Source organism: Protopterus annectens, chromosome 1.part1, assembly GCF_019279795.1.
Source record: "Protopterus annectens isolate FY-2018-M chromosome 1.part1, PAN1.0, whole genome shotgun sequence".
Classification (NCBI taxonomy): domain Eukaryota; kingdom Metazoa; phylum Chordata; order Ceratodontiformes; family Protopteridae; genus Protopterus; species Protopterus annectens.
The window spans coordinates 1,457,379,612-1,457,401,623 of record NC_056726.1 but is presented as its reverse complement, the minus strand read 5'-3'; the positions used below and the strand labels follow the sequence as shown (position 1 = coordinate 1,457,401,623).

General features: G+C 37.3%; 1 protein-coding gene across 1 annotated transcript in view; it reads right to left on the bottom strand.

The window, feature by feature from the left end:
- The window catches only part of LOC122816395 (mannosyl-oligosaccharide 1,2-alpha-mannosidase IA-like), a 1,552,790-nt gene that overhangs the window by 890,937 nt on the left and 639,841 nt on the right, over nt 1–22,012 (bottom strand). Inside the window, exon 4 of the mRNA XM_044089154.1 lies at nt 15,298–15,378. Within this exon, the coding sequence (XP_043945089.1) occupies nt 15,298–15,378 (81 nt within the window). The remainder of the gene's footprint in view (nt 1–15,297; nt 15,379–22,012) is intronic.

Below are 22,012 nucleotides of genomic sequence, written 5' to 3'. Positions count from 1 at the left end.
CATGTTGGAATCCAAAAGCTTTGGATTTTTTGTATCTCGCTGATCGAATGATACAACATAGATAATGCATCTTTTGTATTCGCACTGAGGGGAATATATATATACAGCTGTTAATACTAATAGCTGTAAATTCCCTCAGCGAGTAAAATGGTTGGCACTTTAACAAGATAAACCTTATATCATCCGAACAGTAGCTTAAAACAATTTCACTGTTTGTGCACCAGTTATTGTTTATGTAAATACATACACCTCTTCCCCGGGATTTACTAACAGCATAACTCCTATCCACAGTGAATGTCGTTAACCTATCCACACAAATGGCATTATTAGGAATAGTGGAATTTAGCCATGAAGATTTGGTAAAAATGAGAAGACAGCAATTTTTCACCTTACTTTGAAAAGTTAAATCCAGTCTCAAATAATCCTTTTTATTTTCCAGTGGGCGAACATTAGACAACAAAACAGATGGAAATGCAGGTCTATAGGGATTAACATTCAGCCTAGCACTAATACCTGCTCGAGTGCTGCGTTTGCATGATCTCTCACACCACTTATGTCACTTTCTACAACAGTCAGTGATGGTAAAACAGTTCACTGCTGTTCAGTGCTCTGGATGTTGCTGATATAAAATTCCCAATTCACAAAGTGTTTTGGGTTCAAAGGCCAGTAAACTACTAGATAAACTTCTCAACAAATTTGAAGCAAGTAATACTAGCAAAGTTCAATGATTGTAATCCAATCTTCCATTTAACTGAGTCGGAACAGACAAAAACTTACCACTGGGAGGTGGAGTAGCCACTGCCACACAACGTGCCACCTTGTATGAATCAGAAGTTACAGCTAATGAGTGGGATAAAATAACAGTGGAGTTTAAAAATAGGTATAAATAAAGGCATAACAGATATGGTTAAGCAGTAACAAGAATTATTTAAAGGGGCTGACAAAGATTAAAGTATTGTAGAATAATGGGAATCTCACAGAACAAGAAGAGGCGCAACTGCAGAGTGCTAAAGAGAAAGAAAGGGAGTACCTGACTAATATGCACGAGTTTAGAAAGACTAATGATAAGGAACTATTTTTGATAACTCCACAGCGCAAATACTTTTATCACAATGACTTAGTGAAAAGAAATTAGAAAGGGTTGTTGCCAAACATAGGGAGCCTATAAAGAAAAAATAACCAGAAATCATGTAGCGGTATTAGAGATATTTAATAAATGTTATAAAAATTTGTATAAAGTAGAGAAATGTGGAAATCAAGAAAAAGCACAAGGGGAAATATTTGTGGTAGACTTAAATATGCCAATTTAGAGGTAGATGAGGCTCAGCAGTTAACAGGTAAGATAGCAGGAGATGAGATTAAAGTGGTGATGTATAACCAATCTGCATGAAAGTGTCCAGGAATAAATGGTGATGTAGTGGATGTTTGGAAGCTAGGCGGGAAGAAAGTGAAAAAGATATGGAAGGTTTTGTTTAACAGTATTTTAAAAGGAACATCTTAAAAAAAAGTTGTGGTGGCTGTACTATCTAAAAACAGTAAAGATCAATCAAATCTAGCTTCATATAGGCCCATTTCAATTTTAAACCATGGTTATAAAGTATTTCTGACTATAATGGATAAAAGAATGGCAAAAGTGTTGCCAAAAATCATAGATATGGATTAATGTGATTTTCTGGAGGGGAGACAAAAATTTGACATTAACAGAACAATGGTGATCTAGATTGAAGGAGAATGTAAGACATACAGCTGCTATTGATGGATTTTGATACAGAGAAAGCATTTGACAGAGTAAGCTGTGATTTTATGAGCAGGGCAATGGAAGCATTTGCATTCCCCTGATAAAATTATAAGGTTAATTAGGAGAACACATGAGGGATTGGAGGCAAAAATGAAATGGGAAGGTTCCTGTTTGGCAAATTATGTCTGCACAGAGGAACCAGGCAGGGGCATCCTCTTTGCCCTTTGCTATTTGTGTTACATATAGAACCACTGGAAAAGAAAATAAGCGACTCATAAATGTAAGGATATAATTGGTATGGTAGTCAAAAAAAGTTAACTTTATTTGCAGAAGATATTAGTTTGTTCCTTTTTTAAAAAAACAGAAAAGGATGTCTCTGTGTTGTGGAACATTCTGCAACATTTTCAAGTTTTGGGAGGGGTAGAGCTATAGCTGTAAACTATGTACACATACATGAACTGGTTCAGAAATACCCACATTTATGAGGACCTGATAAAATTAAGTATTTAGGAGCATGGGTTAAAAAGGAATTTGTTATGGCAGCTAAGGATATGAGGGAAGAGACTAAAGAAACAGTAATACAAACACCGAGAAAGTGTAAGCTCTTGTCTATGGATACAGACAGCAATATACAAGCAGTAAAATGTTTTAGTCCCTTTTCTTTTATACACAGGTCAAGCAAATTTTCAAAGACCAGAGAAAGAAGCTGTATATAGTAATTAATAGAGAGTTGAAGGACTTTACCTGGGATGGGAAGACAGCAAGAATCAAATGGGATAAGTTTATCCTTCTAATAAAACAGCGTGGTTTAGGATATACATAAAAGAAGCAGAAACCTAAAATTCCAGGTAGAAAGGGATAATGATGCAGAAGGAGAGAAAAGAAATAAGTACAGAGTTGGACTTCGGATGTAGATCCTTAAGGAGAATAACAGCAGTCATACAGAATATTATATTCATGAAGCAGTATGAAATATTCTAAGAATCAAGCCAACACAAGAATGGAGATTCTGACAGAAGGGATGAATGCAATTAGGGATATACAGAATAGGCAAGAGGGGGATGGAATTTACTTTTTTTGAAACTGGCAAAGGAACCAAGGTATTGCAAACAAATAATTAGACAGCGAAAAGTAACAAAATGAGAAAAGTCAAGACATTTGTACTGCAGGCTAAAGACTACCTTCCTCATCAGGAACTGATGTCAGAGTTTACGCAAGGATAAATGGATATGGGAATCCTAAGTGAAAGACCTGATCTGGTAGAGTTTCTTTGGATGAAATGTAGAACAGAAGTTGCTTTTAAAAATGGATAAGCAGTGGAGCATATAAAAATATTGCACTATTAAGTATAGAAATCAATCAAAGAAGGTTAGAACAATTTGGGAAGAGAAACTGGATAAGCAATTCAGACAGAAACACTGAGAGGCTATATGCATGGCTCCCAAATATGCAACAAGGTATAGAAGATTTAGAATTTTTGCTTGAAAGTGTTTGCATTGGTATTTTTATACTCTAAGCAGACTCCAAAGATTTTTTCATTAGCTAGATGGCAAATGTTGGTGCTCTGCTGGGGAAAAAACGGTAACTGGCAGCAAAGGTTTTGGGAATAATAAGTTTACTATTTCCTCCATGTCCAGCGATGTTATCACACCTCTCTAGTTTTCCTTTATTAGGCTCATAATTGAATAAAATGCTCTCTTTAGCATGTAGTAGTCCAGACTTATGCTCCAACTTGAAAGAGCCCAATATTTTCCCACAAATAAAATAAAGATCTCGAGTTCCATTACCTATGCGGACATCTTAAACTCTATATCCCTTCTGTGTGCCATAAAGGCTCCTTAGAGGTAACATTTGTAAGGCCTCATATCACCCCGGCCTGTATTGACCACTTTCATATTCTCAAAAATGACAACACCAACTAACTTGTACTCATGTAAAAATTCAGAAAAAGGCCTAAAAATAGGACAGACTTTAAATATCGATCAAATAAAGTTACAAAGTTGCTAGCATAACTGTATTTTCTGAAGGATGAAATCTTAAACTCAGATGAATGTCATTATTTAGTGAATTCAGTCCTCAGTGATTTGGCCAGAAAACAAAAATTTTATGTGGCTCATCCAATAATATGAGGCAAAAATCTGGATAGTTGAGAGGTATGCTCCTAACCTTCACAACAGCATAAACTGAACCTACTGGTGTGATAGATAAACCGCATAAAGCATTCCTGTCCTATGAAAGAGAGTTTGTTTGTCTTTTCGGCTTTTCCTAGTTAGGGGTCATCACAGCGGAACTCCAGTCTGCTAATGATTGGCAGTAGATTTTTTTATGGTGCCGAGTTGCCAGCCTGACGCCCAACCTTCAGTGAAGGCACGCCCATTTACGCATGTCTTTCGGAGGCCACTTGACTGCGGGGAGGACATGCAGACTCCACACAGAAGGCACTCCAGCTGTGAATCGAACTGGAGAACCTCTTGCTGTGAGGCAACAATGCTACCACTGTACCACCATGGTTTCCTATCAAAGAGAGTCTATTTTCTTATTAAGCAAAGTATTTCCCCTCACCTCTTGAAATACAACTTAGATGATTTGAAGGGCAACAAAAAAAAATACATTCCTAATGTAACCTTATTGTTCTCGTGAAAGGAGGCAGTAATTAGGGGGAACTATAGTGGCCACGCCACATATTATCTTCATGTTTTCATAGGCAAATACTTGCATATTAGTTTGTCGACTATTATAAGCCTAGCCAATAATTAGAGGTCAGAATCAAACTTTGTACCTTGTATTTGTGAGGTAAAGACCTTAACCATTATGCTAATGCTGTCCCATTAAAAAAAATTGATAAGTAACAACCAATGAACCAGTGAAGCTATCAAAACTGTTTCCTTCCATAATAAAACCTAAAATAATCTATTGTCGCCAAATGACATTTATAACACGTAAAGCTTGCTCTTCCTCTGCTATACATTTTCCTTTGAGACCAGTGTTTAAATCTTGTCAACATTGTAAACTATCATTTTTAAAGTCAGAGTGGTAAGCAGTTAAAATGTAAAAAAGCAGTCAATGACTCAGCAGGTAGCTCAGTCATGTCTGATGCCAGGGAGATCAGAATGTTGTGGTTCATCCCCTTACATGAAGAACTTAAATTTGTACTCCTGCACTAAGGCTACCATATCATATAGTGGGTTGCTGTACTTCTGAGTTGCTGTTCTTCGGAAGGAATGTTAAGCTACATTCATATATCACTGCTAGCAGTTTAGTAGATATTTAAAGATCCCACAGCACTTACGAAAACAATTACAGGCAGAAATAAATTTGATGTGAATAATATCTGTCTTGATGTTTTGTTCTACAGCCATAATTACATGCCAGCGTTGATCTATGCATATGATACGCATGTTGATGAATATTACATTGTCCAGATCTCCTTAACTCATCGGATAATAAGCTTAATACTAGCACTTCCATCATGGACCTAGTACTGGAAACTTACGGGCCTAGAGAATTTTCACATATCCCATGAGCCTCTCTCTTTTAAAAACAGATTTTAAAACAGCAGACAGTTCTAACTGTTTAGTCTTAAAACAAGCAAGAAAGATAATCTTTAGAGGAACAGCAAAGGACATTTTAAGTGATCTTTAACTCTTTTATGTATAATCCCATCCTTGTCAGGTGCCTTTATATAGTATATTTCATGAAGAAAATGAGTGACCTCTTCTTCAGGTATTATTAAATCATGTTCTAATACAAAGACAGAAACATGTTCTGATCAGTGGCTGAAAAACAGATTCTTTTCTTCCATGATGACTGGTAGCAGAGAGATGAAATGGATGGAAATTTTGGAGGGGTACTTTGTAAAATGCACAGACACAGTCATACATCACACAATCATACAATCATTTACTTTCTGGCTACTTTACTGTAGATTCCATGCATCTTCATCTGTTTGTATGTGTGAGTATTAATGATATCTCTCGTCAAATATTACATCAATAATGGAATCCTTAATAAGTCAGTTTATCTCCAGTTCCATGGTAACTGATATCTGAATACCAGGATAGTCACACAAGTGTCAGGTATAGTAGGTAACAAATCTGATCCAGATTGCACAGGTAGAGTAAAACACACACACACACACACACACAAAAATCCCTTTTTAAAAAAAAAAATATTCCACAAATCTCCTTTACATTTCCCTAAGGAACACACTTCACTAAGGAACAGCATTTGTCTTAAAACAAATGACAGTCAAAAAATCTGTTCATGTTTGCAATTTTAGGAACAGCCATGCAAGTACAATAAGATAAGCCTATTTATTTAATTAATTTGCTTGCTAGCTTCCTTTTTTCCTTTTCTGATAGGGATCCATGACAACGCTTAGTACACTTCTAATTGCAATTTTCATTTCTAGATGACATCATCAGATCAGTGCCAAAAATTGTGCTGTATGCTGAACCACGAAGTAAAACTTATTTTCATCAGTCTACTTTCAAGTATAGTAGTACACATTTTGACTGCACAAAATAATACATCTGCTGACAAACATTTTTCCACTAGTCATTCCCTCCTTCTCTTACACATCGTCTTCCCTGCAAGTCTTGCAGTTGTGGCATATGAAGCTGGTAACCTGCTACTGATGCTTAGTGCAGCAGTCTGTGTCATGTGCTTGCAATGGCCAATCAGAGGCCACACAAGAACATACTGGAAATCAAGCCCACACTATAATATGCCATAATCAGCATATCACTCCCACCTGGCCCTGCCATCAAAAATAAGTAATTAAAGTGTTTTTAATAATTGTAAAGCTACTTATTGCCAAGTACAAAGCTGTGGAATGCTGCAGCTTGCAACTTCTTTATCAGACATATCAAAGCTGCAACTATCATACCACAAGGCTGTCCTACCTTTTTATTCTGAATTCTGTAGAATGTAGTGCGTTGTCTGTAACTGTTATGTTTGTAAAGTATACCACAGGAGAGTAGGGCAATGTTGTTTTATGATAAAGTACATCTTTCTGTTGTTTCAGTTAACAGTATACAGCTAAGAGCAACAATATAACAACCTAACAAAAATCCCTGGGGAGGTTAATTTGATGCTATCAGTTGCTCTTCTTTTTGGATGAAACTCACTGAGGAATCTATCCTCTTGCTCTCACACCTACTGTTTGTTTACCATGAAAGTCAGACTGGCACACTAAACCCTTTTCAGCAGAGGTCCAGGGAGAAAAGTTCAATAACTAAAGTGAAATGAACTAAATGAAGTAATACAATCATAATTTAAGTAACACAAAGAAAGCACAATTAAAATTTTAAATGACAAGATATTATACAATCATCAAAAATTAAATATATAAACCACATGCATACAGCATACAGGTCAGTTGTGCAGAACAATTCTTCTAAAGGTCCCATAACAAAAAAACAGTAGACCAAAAATGTATAGAACTAAACCCTAACAGTTACTAAAGAACATTATTCTGCAGTCTTAAGTTTGATTACATCAGTCTCCATTTGCAGTCTGCGTGACTCTAAGTAAATCACTTAAGTAGACAGTGCTCATAGATTACTTGCAAAATGAGGCATCTGTGCCTAGTGGGTTTACCTGGTTAACAAGTGACTGAAAATACACAAACAAACAAACAAACAAACAAACAAAAAAATCAGATTGAAACAGACTTCCAGTGTCCACAACAGTGAATCTTGCCATAGTCAGTGTGGTACATTGTGTTAATAATTTCATAGGTTCATATACTAGCCTAACGATCACCAAGGCCTTTATAACCCTAACCGTGCAATCCAACTGAATTGTATCCCTAAGTATCATGGGTATTTATTAGCAGAGGGTATGTTAGGATGTTTCTAGAGGTTATGTCGAGGAGGGAATGTTACTCTGGGCATTACTGTCTAGCTTTGTCTATCAGAAATAAGGTAGCCAGACTTGGGGTGAATTTCTGATTTCCCATCCATTGGGTAAGGTTATGCTTAAACAGGATTAGGAATGAATTCTGCTTCACATGGTTGGGAGGCCTGTTCCAGAGCACGAGTATCCTCTGAGACACATTTTTATCTCACCTTCATGTCTTGCTTATGTCACAAGTAAAATTTAAATCCAAGGATCTAGTGGTTCTGATACTGTTCATTTTGTGGCTTTGCAAAATATTCGTCAGATCTGGATCTGAGGATGCCTTGCATGCCAGGCATAGATCGCATCTCAGTAACCTGCACGAGGCAGAGTACAGACATGAAGCTTTACTGTGATCTGTATTAGACAATGTGTTGATACCCTGAGTTATCCTGGTAAAGAACCTTTGTTCGCATTCCAACTGCTGCCTATATTTGGTCAGGTACATGCTGAAAGAGACATTACACTCCATGACAGGTCTGATGAGGACTGAATAATGCGGCACTATGTCTTCCTTGGACCTGGATGGCATGCTGTTATTTAAAGTTGGGTGATGTAAAATGATTTTCTTACTACCTTGGCCACATGTTGGTCAAAGGCCAGATTACTGTTTGAATATGTTCAAAGATCCCTGACTACTGGGTCAACTCTTAGGGGTGCTTTATCAATGAAGTACTTAACCTGGGTGGCAGTTTTCCCAAAAGGCACTATAATGCATTTCTTGGCATTGGGTTTTAGTCCATGGTTTCATCAAAAAACAGTTCCCCACCTAAGGTACAAGGCACAGAGCAGTTTTATTCACATGCTCCAAGACACATATGCTATTTAAAGCAACTAATTAGTGTACACAGGTTTTAGCTTGAATTATCCAAATCTTTCAAATGTTTGACTTTAAAAGTACTGCACAAACTGCATAAGCTAACAGTCTCTAAACGATGCCTTCAAAACATAATACTCATTAGGTTTTAGTTTGAATTATCCAAATCTTTCAAATGTTTTATTTTAAAAGTACTGCACAAATTGCATAAGTTAGTAGTCTGTAAATTATGCCTTCAAAGCATAATACTCATTTTAACTAGTGAAGTAACTGAAAAAGCATCATGTTTGCAATGACATTACCTTACATGACATACTATTTTTTTATATCTAACATACGTCTTTTATGTGTACAACTAAATGATAAAAAAAAGGAAGAACATTTCAGTATTTGTAACAGCACCATGAATGATTGAATAATTTATTCAAAATTGTCCTATAAGTTTTAGGTATAATGCAATTAAATGAGCTCTTCAGAATAATAGCTATAATGTTGTCATCTTTCGGCTTTTCCCGGTTAGGGGTCACCACAGCGAAACTCCGGTCCGCTAATGATTGGCAGTAGATTTTCACGAACGCTGAGGTGCCAGCTTGACATTCAGCCTTCAACGAAGGCACATCCATTTACGCATGTCTTTCAAATGCCCACCCAACCGTGGGGAGGACATGCAGACTCCACACAGAAGGCACTCCCTGCACTCCAGCCAAGAATCGAACAGGAGAACTTCTTGCTGTGAGGCAGCAACGCTACTGCTGCACCACTGTGGAAGTCATAATTAACCAAATATATGAACCAAGCTCAACTTAGATAAAAATATTAGATTCAAAGCATCACCTACATTATACGTGTATGTTCATTGTGTTTCAGTACTCCAGCAACTTAGAGGTAATAGTTTTTGTACCATTTTTGAAAATTATACCTTCAAAACATCAGCTCTATGAATGAGGTATGGCAGTGCACTAAAGCTGACTTTATTGTGTCATTTAACTTCTCAGAATTAAGTAAATACACTGAATTGTTTGGTTCCAAATTGCACCTTTTGGGTTAAAAATAATTTAGTGGTTCTAAGTACCTCAGTCATACCAGAAGTAACAGTCTCCTATGGTTAGTGCTACTTTCGAACTTAAGTCTTCTCCAACTTAACTTTTTTTCTAGGTATGTACTCTGTCTTTCCCCCTGATGAAAAGGACCCATGATGCATGACTGATGCAACAAGTTTAATATCATTCAATAAATTGGGGTCCTTTTGGAAACAAAAGTGATTCAGTGAAACATATAATGGTGAGCTATAGTGAGCTATGTTTCACTAAGTCAGTCTGTGGTGAACCATCATGCATCCATGTAACACTAGGAGAAGGAGGTAGTAATGTACTAAAAATACGTTTACTAAGAGGTGTGATAAAAATCTGAAAACCAAAGTTCTTAATCAAAAAAATTGGAAATGATGACAATACATGCACAGTTTCCTGAATTTCCTGAAAAATTAGAAACACTCACAGCTAAACATAACCTCCCCACATGTGTGGGCCTCTGCTGATAATCAAATGACAATAAATAAATAAACACCTCTCAAATGTCCAGATTTTCACAGAATGTACATATTTTTTGCCTCATGTTTTGGTCTGTTGCTCATATAATCTGTGATTTTCTGGATTTTTTTTGTGGGAAATCAGTGAGGACTGTATTCACTAATGAATGACAGGCATTTGAGTTCCAGAGGGCATAGCCTTCAGAAAATGCATGGTACACAAGACCTTTTATTCTAGGAACTTTCTACATTTATAAGAGCAATATTTAAAATGTGTGCATATTTTTGGGGCTTTGTCCTTCCCAACACTATTTTTGACTTTGTCCAGATTTTTTATACTAAGAGGGTGAGAGCTATGACATACACCCACACACCCTAACATCCCAAATCTGCTGTCAGAGCACAGTAGAAAAGAGTGAATTTTGTGAAAGGCAATTTCAGGAAAATGCGATTTAGACTGAAGATTTTCTGATTCAGTATTTTTGGCCTCTGTATTCTGCAATATTCCCAGTTTTTTCAAACACTGCTTTGTAAGTAATGCACAAGTACTAACTGCAGGGAATTTCTGAGTAAGAGGTCAAGCCATCAACATTTTGCACATGATGTGGTGATAAGAGACTGGCCACTAACTGCAGTGAAATTTGGTTAGGGCAGCTTTACTTGAGACACTTATCAGAACAATTTTTGGACTGTAAAAATGAGTTGGTACATTGTGGTTAATCAAACACTTTGACAACAAGGACAGCTGGGAGCACATGGTGCAAAGGACTAATGCAGTGTTGACAGTTCCATAAACAAGGGAACAGTTATCAGCAGATATTTTACAATAAATGCACCAAAGAAATGGAAGCTGACCCAGATGAGAGGACTGTCTTCCAGAAGGGATGCAATGAGTAAAAGCCCTTATTTATTTCTGTCAATTAAGATTTGATTTGATACATAATTCTTATTCTATGTCAGTACTGTGAAAATTATAACAGAGTTGCGACTGGTTTTGCATCTGTTCCTGGTGCACTTATAGTCAAGCTATATTGTGCTAAGGTCACTCTTCTAATTTGTAATCGATACTGATACTGATTATATGTATCTACAATAAAGTTTTCCTTTTTTGGCAGTGTAACATGGAAGACATATTACCTACAAAATCCACTACAGAACTGATGTTTTTATTAAAGAACAACAAACCTTGTAGTGAAGGGGGACACAATGTGAAGAAAACAAATGAAGTTTTTTTCTATATGTACTCTACAGAAAAGCAGAGATATAGAAAAGCTAATTACTGTGTATCTGTGGATAACCTGCAGGATAAGATGCATCTAGTGAAGTGAGTGCACAGAGTCTATATGCTTGTAGGTTAAGGTATTGTAAAGGGTGAAAAAAGGTAACACCTCTTCAAAAAAGGCTCAGCGATGAAAGAAACAGATACACAGCTGAGGCAAGATAAAAAAAACCTGGTGAAACAGATAAATGCATAGAGGAAATTTCAGTAACCAAGAATACACTAAGCCAAATATCCAAGAAGATATGCACTTTTGATAAATGCAACAATGGACAGATCGACAGGCCTATTGGTTATTATCTGTCAATGTTTTTATGTTTCTAAGTGGGCAAAAACTGCACTGAAACCATGCTATCCTTTTAGCTGAACAAGCAGATGAAAAATATAGGGTTAGGAATCCAACTATATTCTTTTTTCCCCATCAATAAGATTCCATCTTCCTCTGACACTTTGACTCCATAATCCATTTCTCTTGGCTCATCACTCCCTCCACTCTTCATGCAGTTTTTTGGCAATAAGATGTTTCATAATGCCTTATTACCTCTATTGTCTCAATTCATCAGGATTGCTTAGATTGTTTCCCCTTACAAACAAGAACTATCCGAATGTCAGTTTCCCTAATCTTCACTCCTCTTCCTGTTTATGGCATACCCTGGTATCATACAGAGGCATAGCTAGGGTGAGGCAAAAGGGGCAATGACCCTAGTTACAAGGTGTTGGGTGGGCATGACCAGCCATTGATCATCCCGATCACTCTTTAGTGCAATACCTGCTAAAGCCGGTATTAAACTTGCAGTCAAACTTGACAGCTGCAGTGTTTCATGTGTGGTCTAAACTGTAGCAGGTGTTTGCCACATTTCTAAAAGACGTTTGCTACAGTTTAAAACAAAAAGTGTTTTTTTTTTTAATCTAAAACACTAGTGTTGTAGCATTCCTTGCAGGCAGGGTATAAACTGTATCAAGTGTTTGCTTTATTTGTAGCAAGCAGTTTGCTACAGTTTAAAAAATGAGTGTTTTTCTGTTTTTTTTAATCTAAAACATGAACACCTGTTGTATTCTGTGCAGACAGGGTACAAACTGTAGCAACTGTTTGCTACATTTGCATCAAGCAGTTTTCTGCATTCTGCAGTTTAAAAGATGGTGTGTAAAACCTGAGCACTGCAGTGATTTCTGCAGGAAGAGTATAAGCTTTAGCACACTGTTGTATTCTGTGCAAAAAGGGTATAAACTGTAGCAACTGTTTGCTACATTTGCAGCAAGTAGTTTTCTGCAGTTTAAATGATGGTGTGTAAAACCTGAGCACTGCAGTGATTTCTGCAGAAAGAGTATAAGTTGTAGCAACTACCTGCTACATTCGTAGCAGCAGTTTGCTACAGTTTAAAAGAGTGTATATATTTTTAATAAACTGCGCTGGGCGAGGAAGGTTGGAGCAGGGCACAGAAATGGAACCTGAATTGCTGGGGCAGATGGGGAGAGGCACTCTGCACATTTGGCCAACTTGTGTGTTCTACGACTACAATAATATTGGTATCCTACCCACACCTCTCAGCTTCTTACAGCAAGATATCTAGACAAAGCCATTAATAAAAGTGATACAAAGGCCCAAAAATAGGGACAATTTTTTTAATATTGCACTTGCAAACTTAGAAAGGTGATAGAATAGTGGGTTTTGCTTTAGCATGAACTTTCTGAAGGGTATGAAGTTTGAAACTCAAATGCCTGTCACTATTTTCTAACTTCAGTCTTTAATGATTTGCCACTAATTTGCTGAAAAATAACAATTTTATGAAAAAGGGACCAAAAATATGACGCAAAAATCTGGACATTCTGTGAAAATCTGTACAGTTAAGAGGTATGGTCGTACCTCCACATTAGGCAACTTTTTACCTAAATTGCAAATATTATTATCAGTTACCCTATAATTTCTACTTTTCCCTGGTCTCTCTGATTTTATAGGCCAGATTCATGAATGCCTATATTACGTCTACAGCAACAGACAACACAAGCATAACTCCAACCTTCTACCATCTAATTTTAGTTTTCTAAAAGTGTTCTTCATCTCCATTAATTGACCATGGTTTGACTTGCAGCCCCACTTAGCTGTGTCTCGTCTTCCAAGGTAAACATGAATGTTAATCTCCCTTTATCATGCAGGCTGTCCCGCTGACATAATTCTGTCCTTGATTCCCAAACCTGTGTACCTAGCATCCTACTTTCATCCACCCCTTCTCAGGTGTGCCCACTAACCATGGAACCTCTGATAAGACTGCTTTATGTCAACAAAAAGGACACGTAATGATTTTTTGAGCTGTGATACAGAATCGAACTTGTCTACATATACTAAGGCCTTGCTGAGTTTAATTCTGGTGGTTGACAAAAAAACAGTTACTAGAAATGGAAATCAAAGTGTAAACCAACCGGACTAGAAGTAGTCAATATAGTAAAATAAATAAAAAAAAAAGGAAATGGGATCTTTAGAAAAGACTGGGGGCAAATTACATGGAAAACTGAGAATTGTGGGTACATGCAGCATAATGATTTGGAGGAGGAATAAGGTTTAAGGGAAAGCAGGAAATGAATGAGGTTTGTAATGTTCAAATGACAACGACTGTACAGAGGATTATATGTGATGTAAAATGTTTGCAAGTGAAATCTCAAAATGATTTGTTTTCATTTGTATGAATGTACGACCGCCATGTCATAAGTGCTAATTCAATAAAGATGTTTCTTGTTTAAGAAAAATGACACATGGTCTCTCAAGTTCACCAGAGAACTTCAGGTAGCCTGCTTTATTTATAAGTAATTACCCTAGGTGCTGCCCCACTTCTGGTGTCCTACATATAGGCTGCTAACATCTCCCCCTGCCTTAGTATGTTAGCCTTCATATTAACAGATAATTCTTTTGGGCTGGGACACAGGACCTCAGTTGTGTTAAGTTTAAGTCTGTTGGATGCCAAAAAAGCAATTACTACAAAATGGAAATCAAAGTCTAAACCAACTTTGTTTGAAGTACTGAATATTGTAAAAGAGATAAAAGATCCAGAAGACAGATGTTTAGAAAAAGGGGATGAAGAGGAAATTACATAGAAATAAATGGAATTTGTGGGTACAATACATGCAGAATTATGTTCAGGAGGAGGAGTGAGGCTTAAGGGATAGTAGGAAATGAGCAATTTATGTAATGCTGGACTGATTATAGTTATAAAATAATAACACTATCTCTTATCTCTCTGGATGGCACAGTGGTGCAGTGGTAGTGTTGTCACCTCACAGCAAGAGGTTTTCCAGTTTGATTCTCAGCTGGGGTGCCTTCTGTGCAGAGTCTGCATGTCCTCACTGCATTCATGTGGGGTTCCTCCAGGTGCTCTGGTTTCCTTCCACGTTAGAAAGACATGCATCTGGAGCATGTCTCCCTGGGTCGCCACTGAAAAATTGGCTTTGTTCCAAGTCAGACTTTCCTTGTTAACAAATGTTAAAAAATAAATTAAAATTAATGCATGTTTGTATATGTCATAAGTGATAATTTAATAAAGATGTAAAAAATGAATTAACTATTAACTGTGATCTTTCTAAATGTTATTGGTTTCAGACTGCATTCTCATGACTTCATATGAAGTCATCTTAAGATCATTGCTTCTAATCCATCAATATTTTTTGATGGTCTTGGCCTCCCAGCACTTTTCATCTGTGCTGAAATACCTCAATGATTTCAAAGTATCTTCATTGTCTCCTAGACCATTAGCATTTTTGTTGTCTTTCTTTACCAATTATTGCTCAAGAGCTATGGTATGCAGCTCTGTTACAAACATAGGTCTCCAAAACTGCACACTAAATGTGATACAGAGCCTCAATGATATTATGAAGAACAAATGTGTTTCCATCCTCCCTAAGTTACAACTTCAGGTGGATATCTTACTTGCATTCCTTATGCTCATATGGAGAGCAGTATCCAGTAGTTTATGATGCATAGGCAGGGGCTATGTGGACAATGTGAACTACAATATATATATTCATTAATATTTAATTTATCTTACCTCCTCCCCTGTTAGATAGAATGCTGATATTAATCCTCCAATATAACGAATGTTCACTTCAAACAGAGATGCTTCACCGTTCTACATAGAGAAAGAAAAAAAACAGAAAGTTCTACATTCTGCATGTACAGTTCACAGCTGTCAACAGAAAACTTTAAGAATTCCAATATATGATATGTTACCCTGAAATTATGCCTCAAACATGGACTACCACAACCTGAAATAAAACAATGGTTCAAAGTCATTAAACGACTTTGTTCAGTAATAAAGTAAACCTGACTAGTCACTTACCAGACAGAAATTTTCAGCAAAGTAAAAAAAAATTAGGGGAACAAAAAGGCACATTTTGTGACTGGTTTATCTTTAATAAATGTAAATATTTGAAGTGCATGACCTGAGCAATAGCCTAATACACCATGAAAACAACTTGTCAAAAGAAACAACTTTTATTAAAACATCCAATTTATGTTTGACAAACACCATTCACAGTAAGCAATTCCAGCAGTCAATGTGATCTGGGGGAGGGTGAATTGAGGGAGGGTGATCTGGAGGAAGGTGATAGGTTCATAATGCAAACAAGCCTCAACTCTCACAATGCATACCAACACCCCTGTCAGCATATGACTCTCACATCTCAAAGTAAGTAATAGGCAGTTAGGAAAAAAAAGAGGTCAGCAGGCAGACAAAAAATGAAGCACTTTAGTCGTTAGATTAGGGACCCCAAAAAACATGGAAACTATGTTTAATATCTTCCTTTAACAATTAATAAAACCTAAATGGCTTCTGCAGTTATAGAGACATGTTGCAGACATTTTCCGCTGAATAACATCATATTTAAAACATGCATATGATTTTACTTTTTTATGTTATTCAGCCTTGAATTTCTGAGAGCCTACTGATATAATAGATTCATACTAGTGACTAAGTCTCACCATTTCATCTTCCCTGCTGTTTACCCTGGTGAGTTTGCAGCGGTAGGAAGCTGTGCAGGACAGAAAAGACTTCCAGCAATTGCCTCTTCATTCTGCACACTCCCCAGGTGTTCCCAGGCAATCTTAATGATATAATCTTTTCAGCATTCCCTGGGGTGCAATTCAGGCCATCTTTCTTGTAGACTAAGCCTATGGAAATACATGGCAGACACCTTCACTAAGTTTCAAAACCACCTCAACTCAGACTCTTCTCAACCCAAAGGAGCAGTGGCTCCACCATAAGATCTTTCAAGATTGCTAAGATCCTAATCTTTTTATGAACAGTGAGGCAGAAAACCTATGAAAGTACATCACTTTTCATTTACTTTAATTTGTGATTTCATATATTGGGTCATTTATCAAAATTTCTGACAATAGATGAGGAAGGAGACAAACTCCAGCTTCACAACACCAACTACAACATATTTAATCAATAAGCTTTTAAATGCCTTGTCTTCATTCATGTCAGAATTGGAACCCCCAACATTTATGTAAAGTCCCATAAAATTGCATCCAATGAAAGCAATCAACTAACTAATACAATCTAAAAACATTCACTCATAGAAGTCTTAGGCTTTAATAGATTTAGCTGAAAATTTACTTTTTCAGACCATCACCCACTTCTGCTTCAAGAAGTGATTGCCGTTTACTTTTACATCTCTATCTATATGTGCAACTGTTTCCTGCATTGAGAATGAAGCATTGTAATTTCGTTCAGCTACACTGCTGTGTAGTTCTGAATGACAATAAAGTTTTCTTTGACTTTGACTATTGACTTTGAACAAATCTGAAAAAACTCTCAGCCAAAGAGCATCTTTTTATTACCTGTACATTCTGAAATATAAAATAACTTATATGATCTGCTAAACTCATATGCTTACTAATTGCAATTGTCGCACAAAATAATTTCAGTCACCCACAAATATTCCTTAATTATAATAAGCAATTTCTTTTCTCTTTTTCCAACATAATTGCACGACTGCAGACCTACAGAGATTATATGAGATGTATTAGATTCACAGTATTTATTACATATATACTTCCTGCCTGATGCAGCGTAGACAAATGTGTGTGCAACATTCCCATAGTTACAAGATGTGGATGCCTGGCACTTAAATGTACTCTTCACATTTTCATCAGTGCTTTTATCACTCGCTAATTTATCACATTCCTCAAATTGTTCATTTTTGGATGGTTTGCTGATAACTTTGATATTACTTTGTAGATGAGACTTTTGTTATTCAGCACCCTTGACAGGGATAGATTAGGGATTGCTGTATTAACTCTGAACTTTAGCTGGCCCAGGTTACCCCTGCAGGTGCCCTCTCATTTGAATATGCATTAGCTTCTGAAATAAACTGTAGGTTTTTCCCCTTCTTTCATCCACTTAATCATATGAAGACTTTTTTGCAAGAGTTCACCAATTTTCTCATCGGCAGTGTATTGTGTCTTTGAAGTGTCGTGGTTCTTCTTGACTTCAGCATATGGACTGACAATCAGTTAGAGGCCCTCAGTAAGGAATTATTTTTTCTTATGAAGCATTTCAGATTTGGGAGGTTAGAATCTCTGCAGCCTATAGATTAATGCATTGAGGTTATTGCCTCTGCAGCCCATATGTTAGTATCATTTCCTACGCAGCTCATAGATTAGTAGATTCAGGTTATTACCACTACAGTCCCTATATTAATACATCCAGGTGGCTACTTCTACAACCTATAGACCAGTACATATTCTTTTGACTTGATGTTTTTGCTGGATGTGAAGGTCTCTACTAGCTGGTGGAGCCAGTCTTGTGGTTTGGTTACTTACTGGTTCATTTTACTGTTACTGTGATCCATGTTAGTTCCCCTAGTCTTGAGATAATGGAGTGCCGTCATTTTTTCAAAATGACTTTAATTACTTTACACTTATTTTCTTCTGCACTCCTTCATTTTGTTGTAGAAGGCATGCTGCCTGTCTTGGCTTAGTTATCTAGTGGAAAGCACATAAGACACACATACAAAGCTGCTTAATAGGCCAAAGGAAAACTGCTAAGCCCCAGAAACATGACTATGATACGAAAGTGTCTATGGCCTTATTAAAATAAAAGCCACACATAAATTGTTACTACCACCCAGTGCCAAGAAAAGAAGAAAGAAATTCAAGATTTGGAGGGGCTCAGATGATTACACGGTCAGCATCACTTACACTGTAATCTTACTATATCACCAATTGTACATAAACTGTGAAAAGTCAGGTGTATGGATGAACATAATACACACATTATGTCATGCAAATGTAATGGAAAAACAATAAATTCTTTTGGAAATGAATTAAATAATATGTTAGCTACTTATCTCAAAGCAGAAACTCACAGAAATTAAAAAAAGAGATAGCACAAAAGGTGCAGAAAATAAGGTACGAGAAGTCTTAATGAAAAGAGGAATACTGTAGAAATGCACGTTTCTGAAGGTTGCACAACTTTAATAGACATTCAGTATAGGGATAGTCCATGTTTCAGGTCATACATTCAAAGCTGAGATGCCTTTTTCAAACCAGCTGAAACAAATAGTGTTAAATAAAATTCATGAGTTCCATCCTGGGAGGACAGGGCTGGAGACTTTCAGTACTGGCCAGATCTGCCTACTCAGACTGAGAATGTTACATTGCATTGTGCAATGTACAAATGCACTCAAAATAATATTTACTAAGAATCAGTCTCAAGAATAGTTCAACAAGAGTCCTTGGGTTGATACCCTCAGTGTCCATCTGCCTACTGTGTGACTTTGAGCAGGTCACTAAACAGACAGCCTTCCCGGTTTGTCCACCAAGAAAGATATATTTGTACCTATTATCTTTGGTATGCTAACAAATAAGTGAAATAAATAAAACAACATCAAACTGCATGTAGTGCCATGACAGCAGTAGACAAGTGCAGGAAATTATTTGTTACAACACCAACACTTAACATGCTTATTGTGGTCCCAATATTAGTCAACATACCAAGACTTAACACTTATTGTATGCACAGTATTATTCAACATACCAGGACTTAATGCTTATTGTGTGCACAATATTAGTCAACATACCAACACCAACACTTAACATGCTTATTGTGAGCATAGTATTAGTCAACATACCAAGACCTAACGATTATTGTGTGCTACTCAGACACTCTTCTTCAACAGGTAAGAGCAATCAGTCAAAATGTTTTCCATGTTAAAAATCTCATGTAAGCCAGAGTTTCTATTTGCTAATATATGACTTTCTAATAGCAGGTTGTCTTGCCTCCATTAGTACCTACTGCACATCTCCAGTAAACCGGTGTCTAAAATGTATTAAAACCCTACCATCCAACCAGTCAACTGAAGTTATTTATGGTCGGGATGTATCAAACATCCCTGTTGCTATCCCAATACATCCAGTCAGTGAGGAAACTTCTGGTAATTGCAACCACTGTTGCCTGAGCCAGAAGGAAATATTAACAATGATTTGGGGGGATTTCTTCTAAATCTTCAGAAGTACCCTTAATAGCAGTGGAAATGGTAAAAAAGCATACAGGAACCTTCCTGTCCATGGAAGAGAAAAGGCAACTGTCTTCCAGGTCTTCTTAAATGGAGTCCCAGAGCAGAATTTTGCCTGCTTATTGCTGAGAGGAGGAAAAAAGATCTACTTGAGAATTCTCCACAGACTGATCAAATCTTGGAAGACCCCTGATTTAGGTTTCTATTCATGAGGGTCTGTCTTTGTCCTGCTCAGCTTGGCTGCTAAACATATTTGCTCTTAAGGAATGTAGGATGCCTGCAGAGTGAGACTGTGCTGTAAAGCTATATCCCATGCTAACATGGCTAGCCAGCATAGGGGGTAAGATCTTCTTTCCCCTTGCTTACTTGTTTATGTACCACATCACTGTGGCATTGTCTGTAACAACTTGAAGAGGTCCTGGAGACCAAAAAAGATTCAGAGAGTTTAGTACTTTGATAAGGGCAAGAATCTCTTTTATATTTATGTGCTTTTGTCTGTCTTTGCTGTCCCAGATGCCTTGTACTTTATCCCTTTTGACACTACTCCCTAAGCAAGGTCCAAAGCATCTGTGGTAACTGACTGCTTTAGAGAAGAATCCAGAAGCCAGATCTGTAACTTTGGGGTAAGGATTGGCTCTAAGAGCTGGGTTAGTCTGGCTCAGGAGTGAAGCAGAGCTGGGCACATGCAACGGCTGGACAAAGCATAACCCCCTCACCCCCATTGTTTGGATAAGGTTCCCTATGTAGTCATTCTGACTTGTTTGACTGTCCTTTGTTGTGGGAGGTTCCTGCATTCTTTTTGGAACCTCCATACCATAGGGGTGGCATAGTGGTACAGCGGTTAATGTTGTTGCTTCACAGGAAGAGGTTCTCCAGTTCAATTCTCATCCAGGATGCCTTGTGTGCAGAGTCTGCTTGTCCTCCCTATATTCATGTGGGTTTCTTCAGGGTACTCCAGTTTGTTCCCACAGTCCAAAAACTTGTATCTGGAGCATTTCTCCATGGGCCTCCACTGAAAATAGGCTCTGTCCTAATCGGACTTTCCCAGTCAACCAATGTTCAATAAATAAAATAAATAATAGAGTACAAGCAGACCTGGATATGACATCTGCAGACTTATATTCACACATTAAACAAGGAGTAGTGCCCTGAGAAAATGAAAAAAACTAAACCGTACAAAGCAGCTTTTCCTCACAGGAGGGAACTGCACATAAAACATTCCTCATACTTTAACAATTTGTGAGAATAAGCTTTAACACATGAGCCTGACAATTCAACATTCTTAAAATTAACTTCACAGAAGTATACACTCCTCTTCCCTCACAAAAACTTATCAATTGTATTACTATCCTTGTCAGAAAGAGAAGAATTAGCAAAAAAAAATGCTTGGAAGCAGCTGAATTAACTAAAAGTATCTATAGCTGCTGAGTCAGGTCTCGGATAAGTGTATAAAACTTGAAAGAGTAAGGAACTTTGTGCATTCTATCTACTTTCTTAGATGCAGCAGGCTGGTTGTCATGGAAACTACAGGGTGTGACAAACACATCCTCCAATGCTGGAATCACTGGGGGAATGGGAGGAGGGACCACAGCCAGTGACAAACATTTCCTCCAATGCTGACAGCACTGGGAGGATGGGAGGAGGGACCGCAGGCTATGACAAACACATCCTTCAATGTTGACATCATTGGGAAAATTGGAGGAAATTCTGGGAATTCCAGGTTGTAATAGCTTATGGTATTTTCTGAGGAAATGACAACCCTCAGTTTTCCCCCAATGAAAACACTGTCACATTCTAGATAGTCTCAGGAAAGAGAATCCCTGACATGGAAATGCAGATACCATGCCCTCCTCTGAGTCTAAATGAAAAATATGAAGGGATAAAACAGTATTTGTCTCATCAAATTCCTCTCCAGGTTCAGTTTCTTGAATCTCTCCATGAAACAAGGAATCCTTTTTCCTTTTACCAGAAGCCACCTGATAAAAAGGGGCAATAGCTTGTACAAGACTCAGAGAGCCAGAGTTAATAAATTACTTATGTCCAGTGAAAATGGTACAGATTATATATGTTTAGTTTTCTGTTTCTTTTTGACATACAAATTGGGGAAAACAGGATTATTAATGGCAGCAGCTTCCTTAGAGATGTGTACAACATTCTGTCTAAGCAGGGCACCTTCTCCTAAGACCAATAAACGTGGCTCTCCCATGCCTACTGAGGGGACTCTAATATCCACAGAGGATA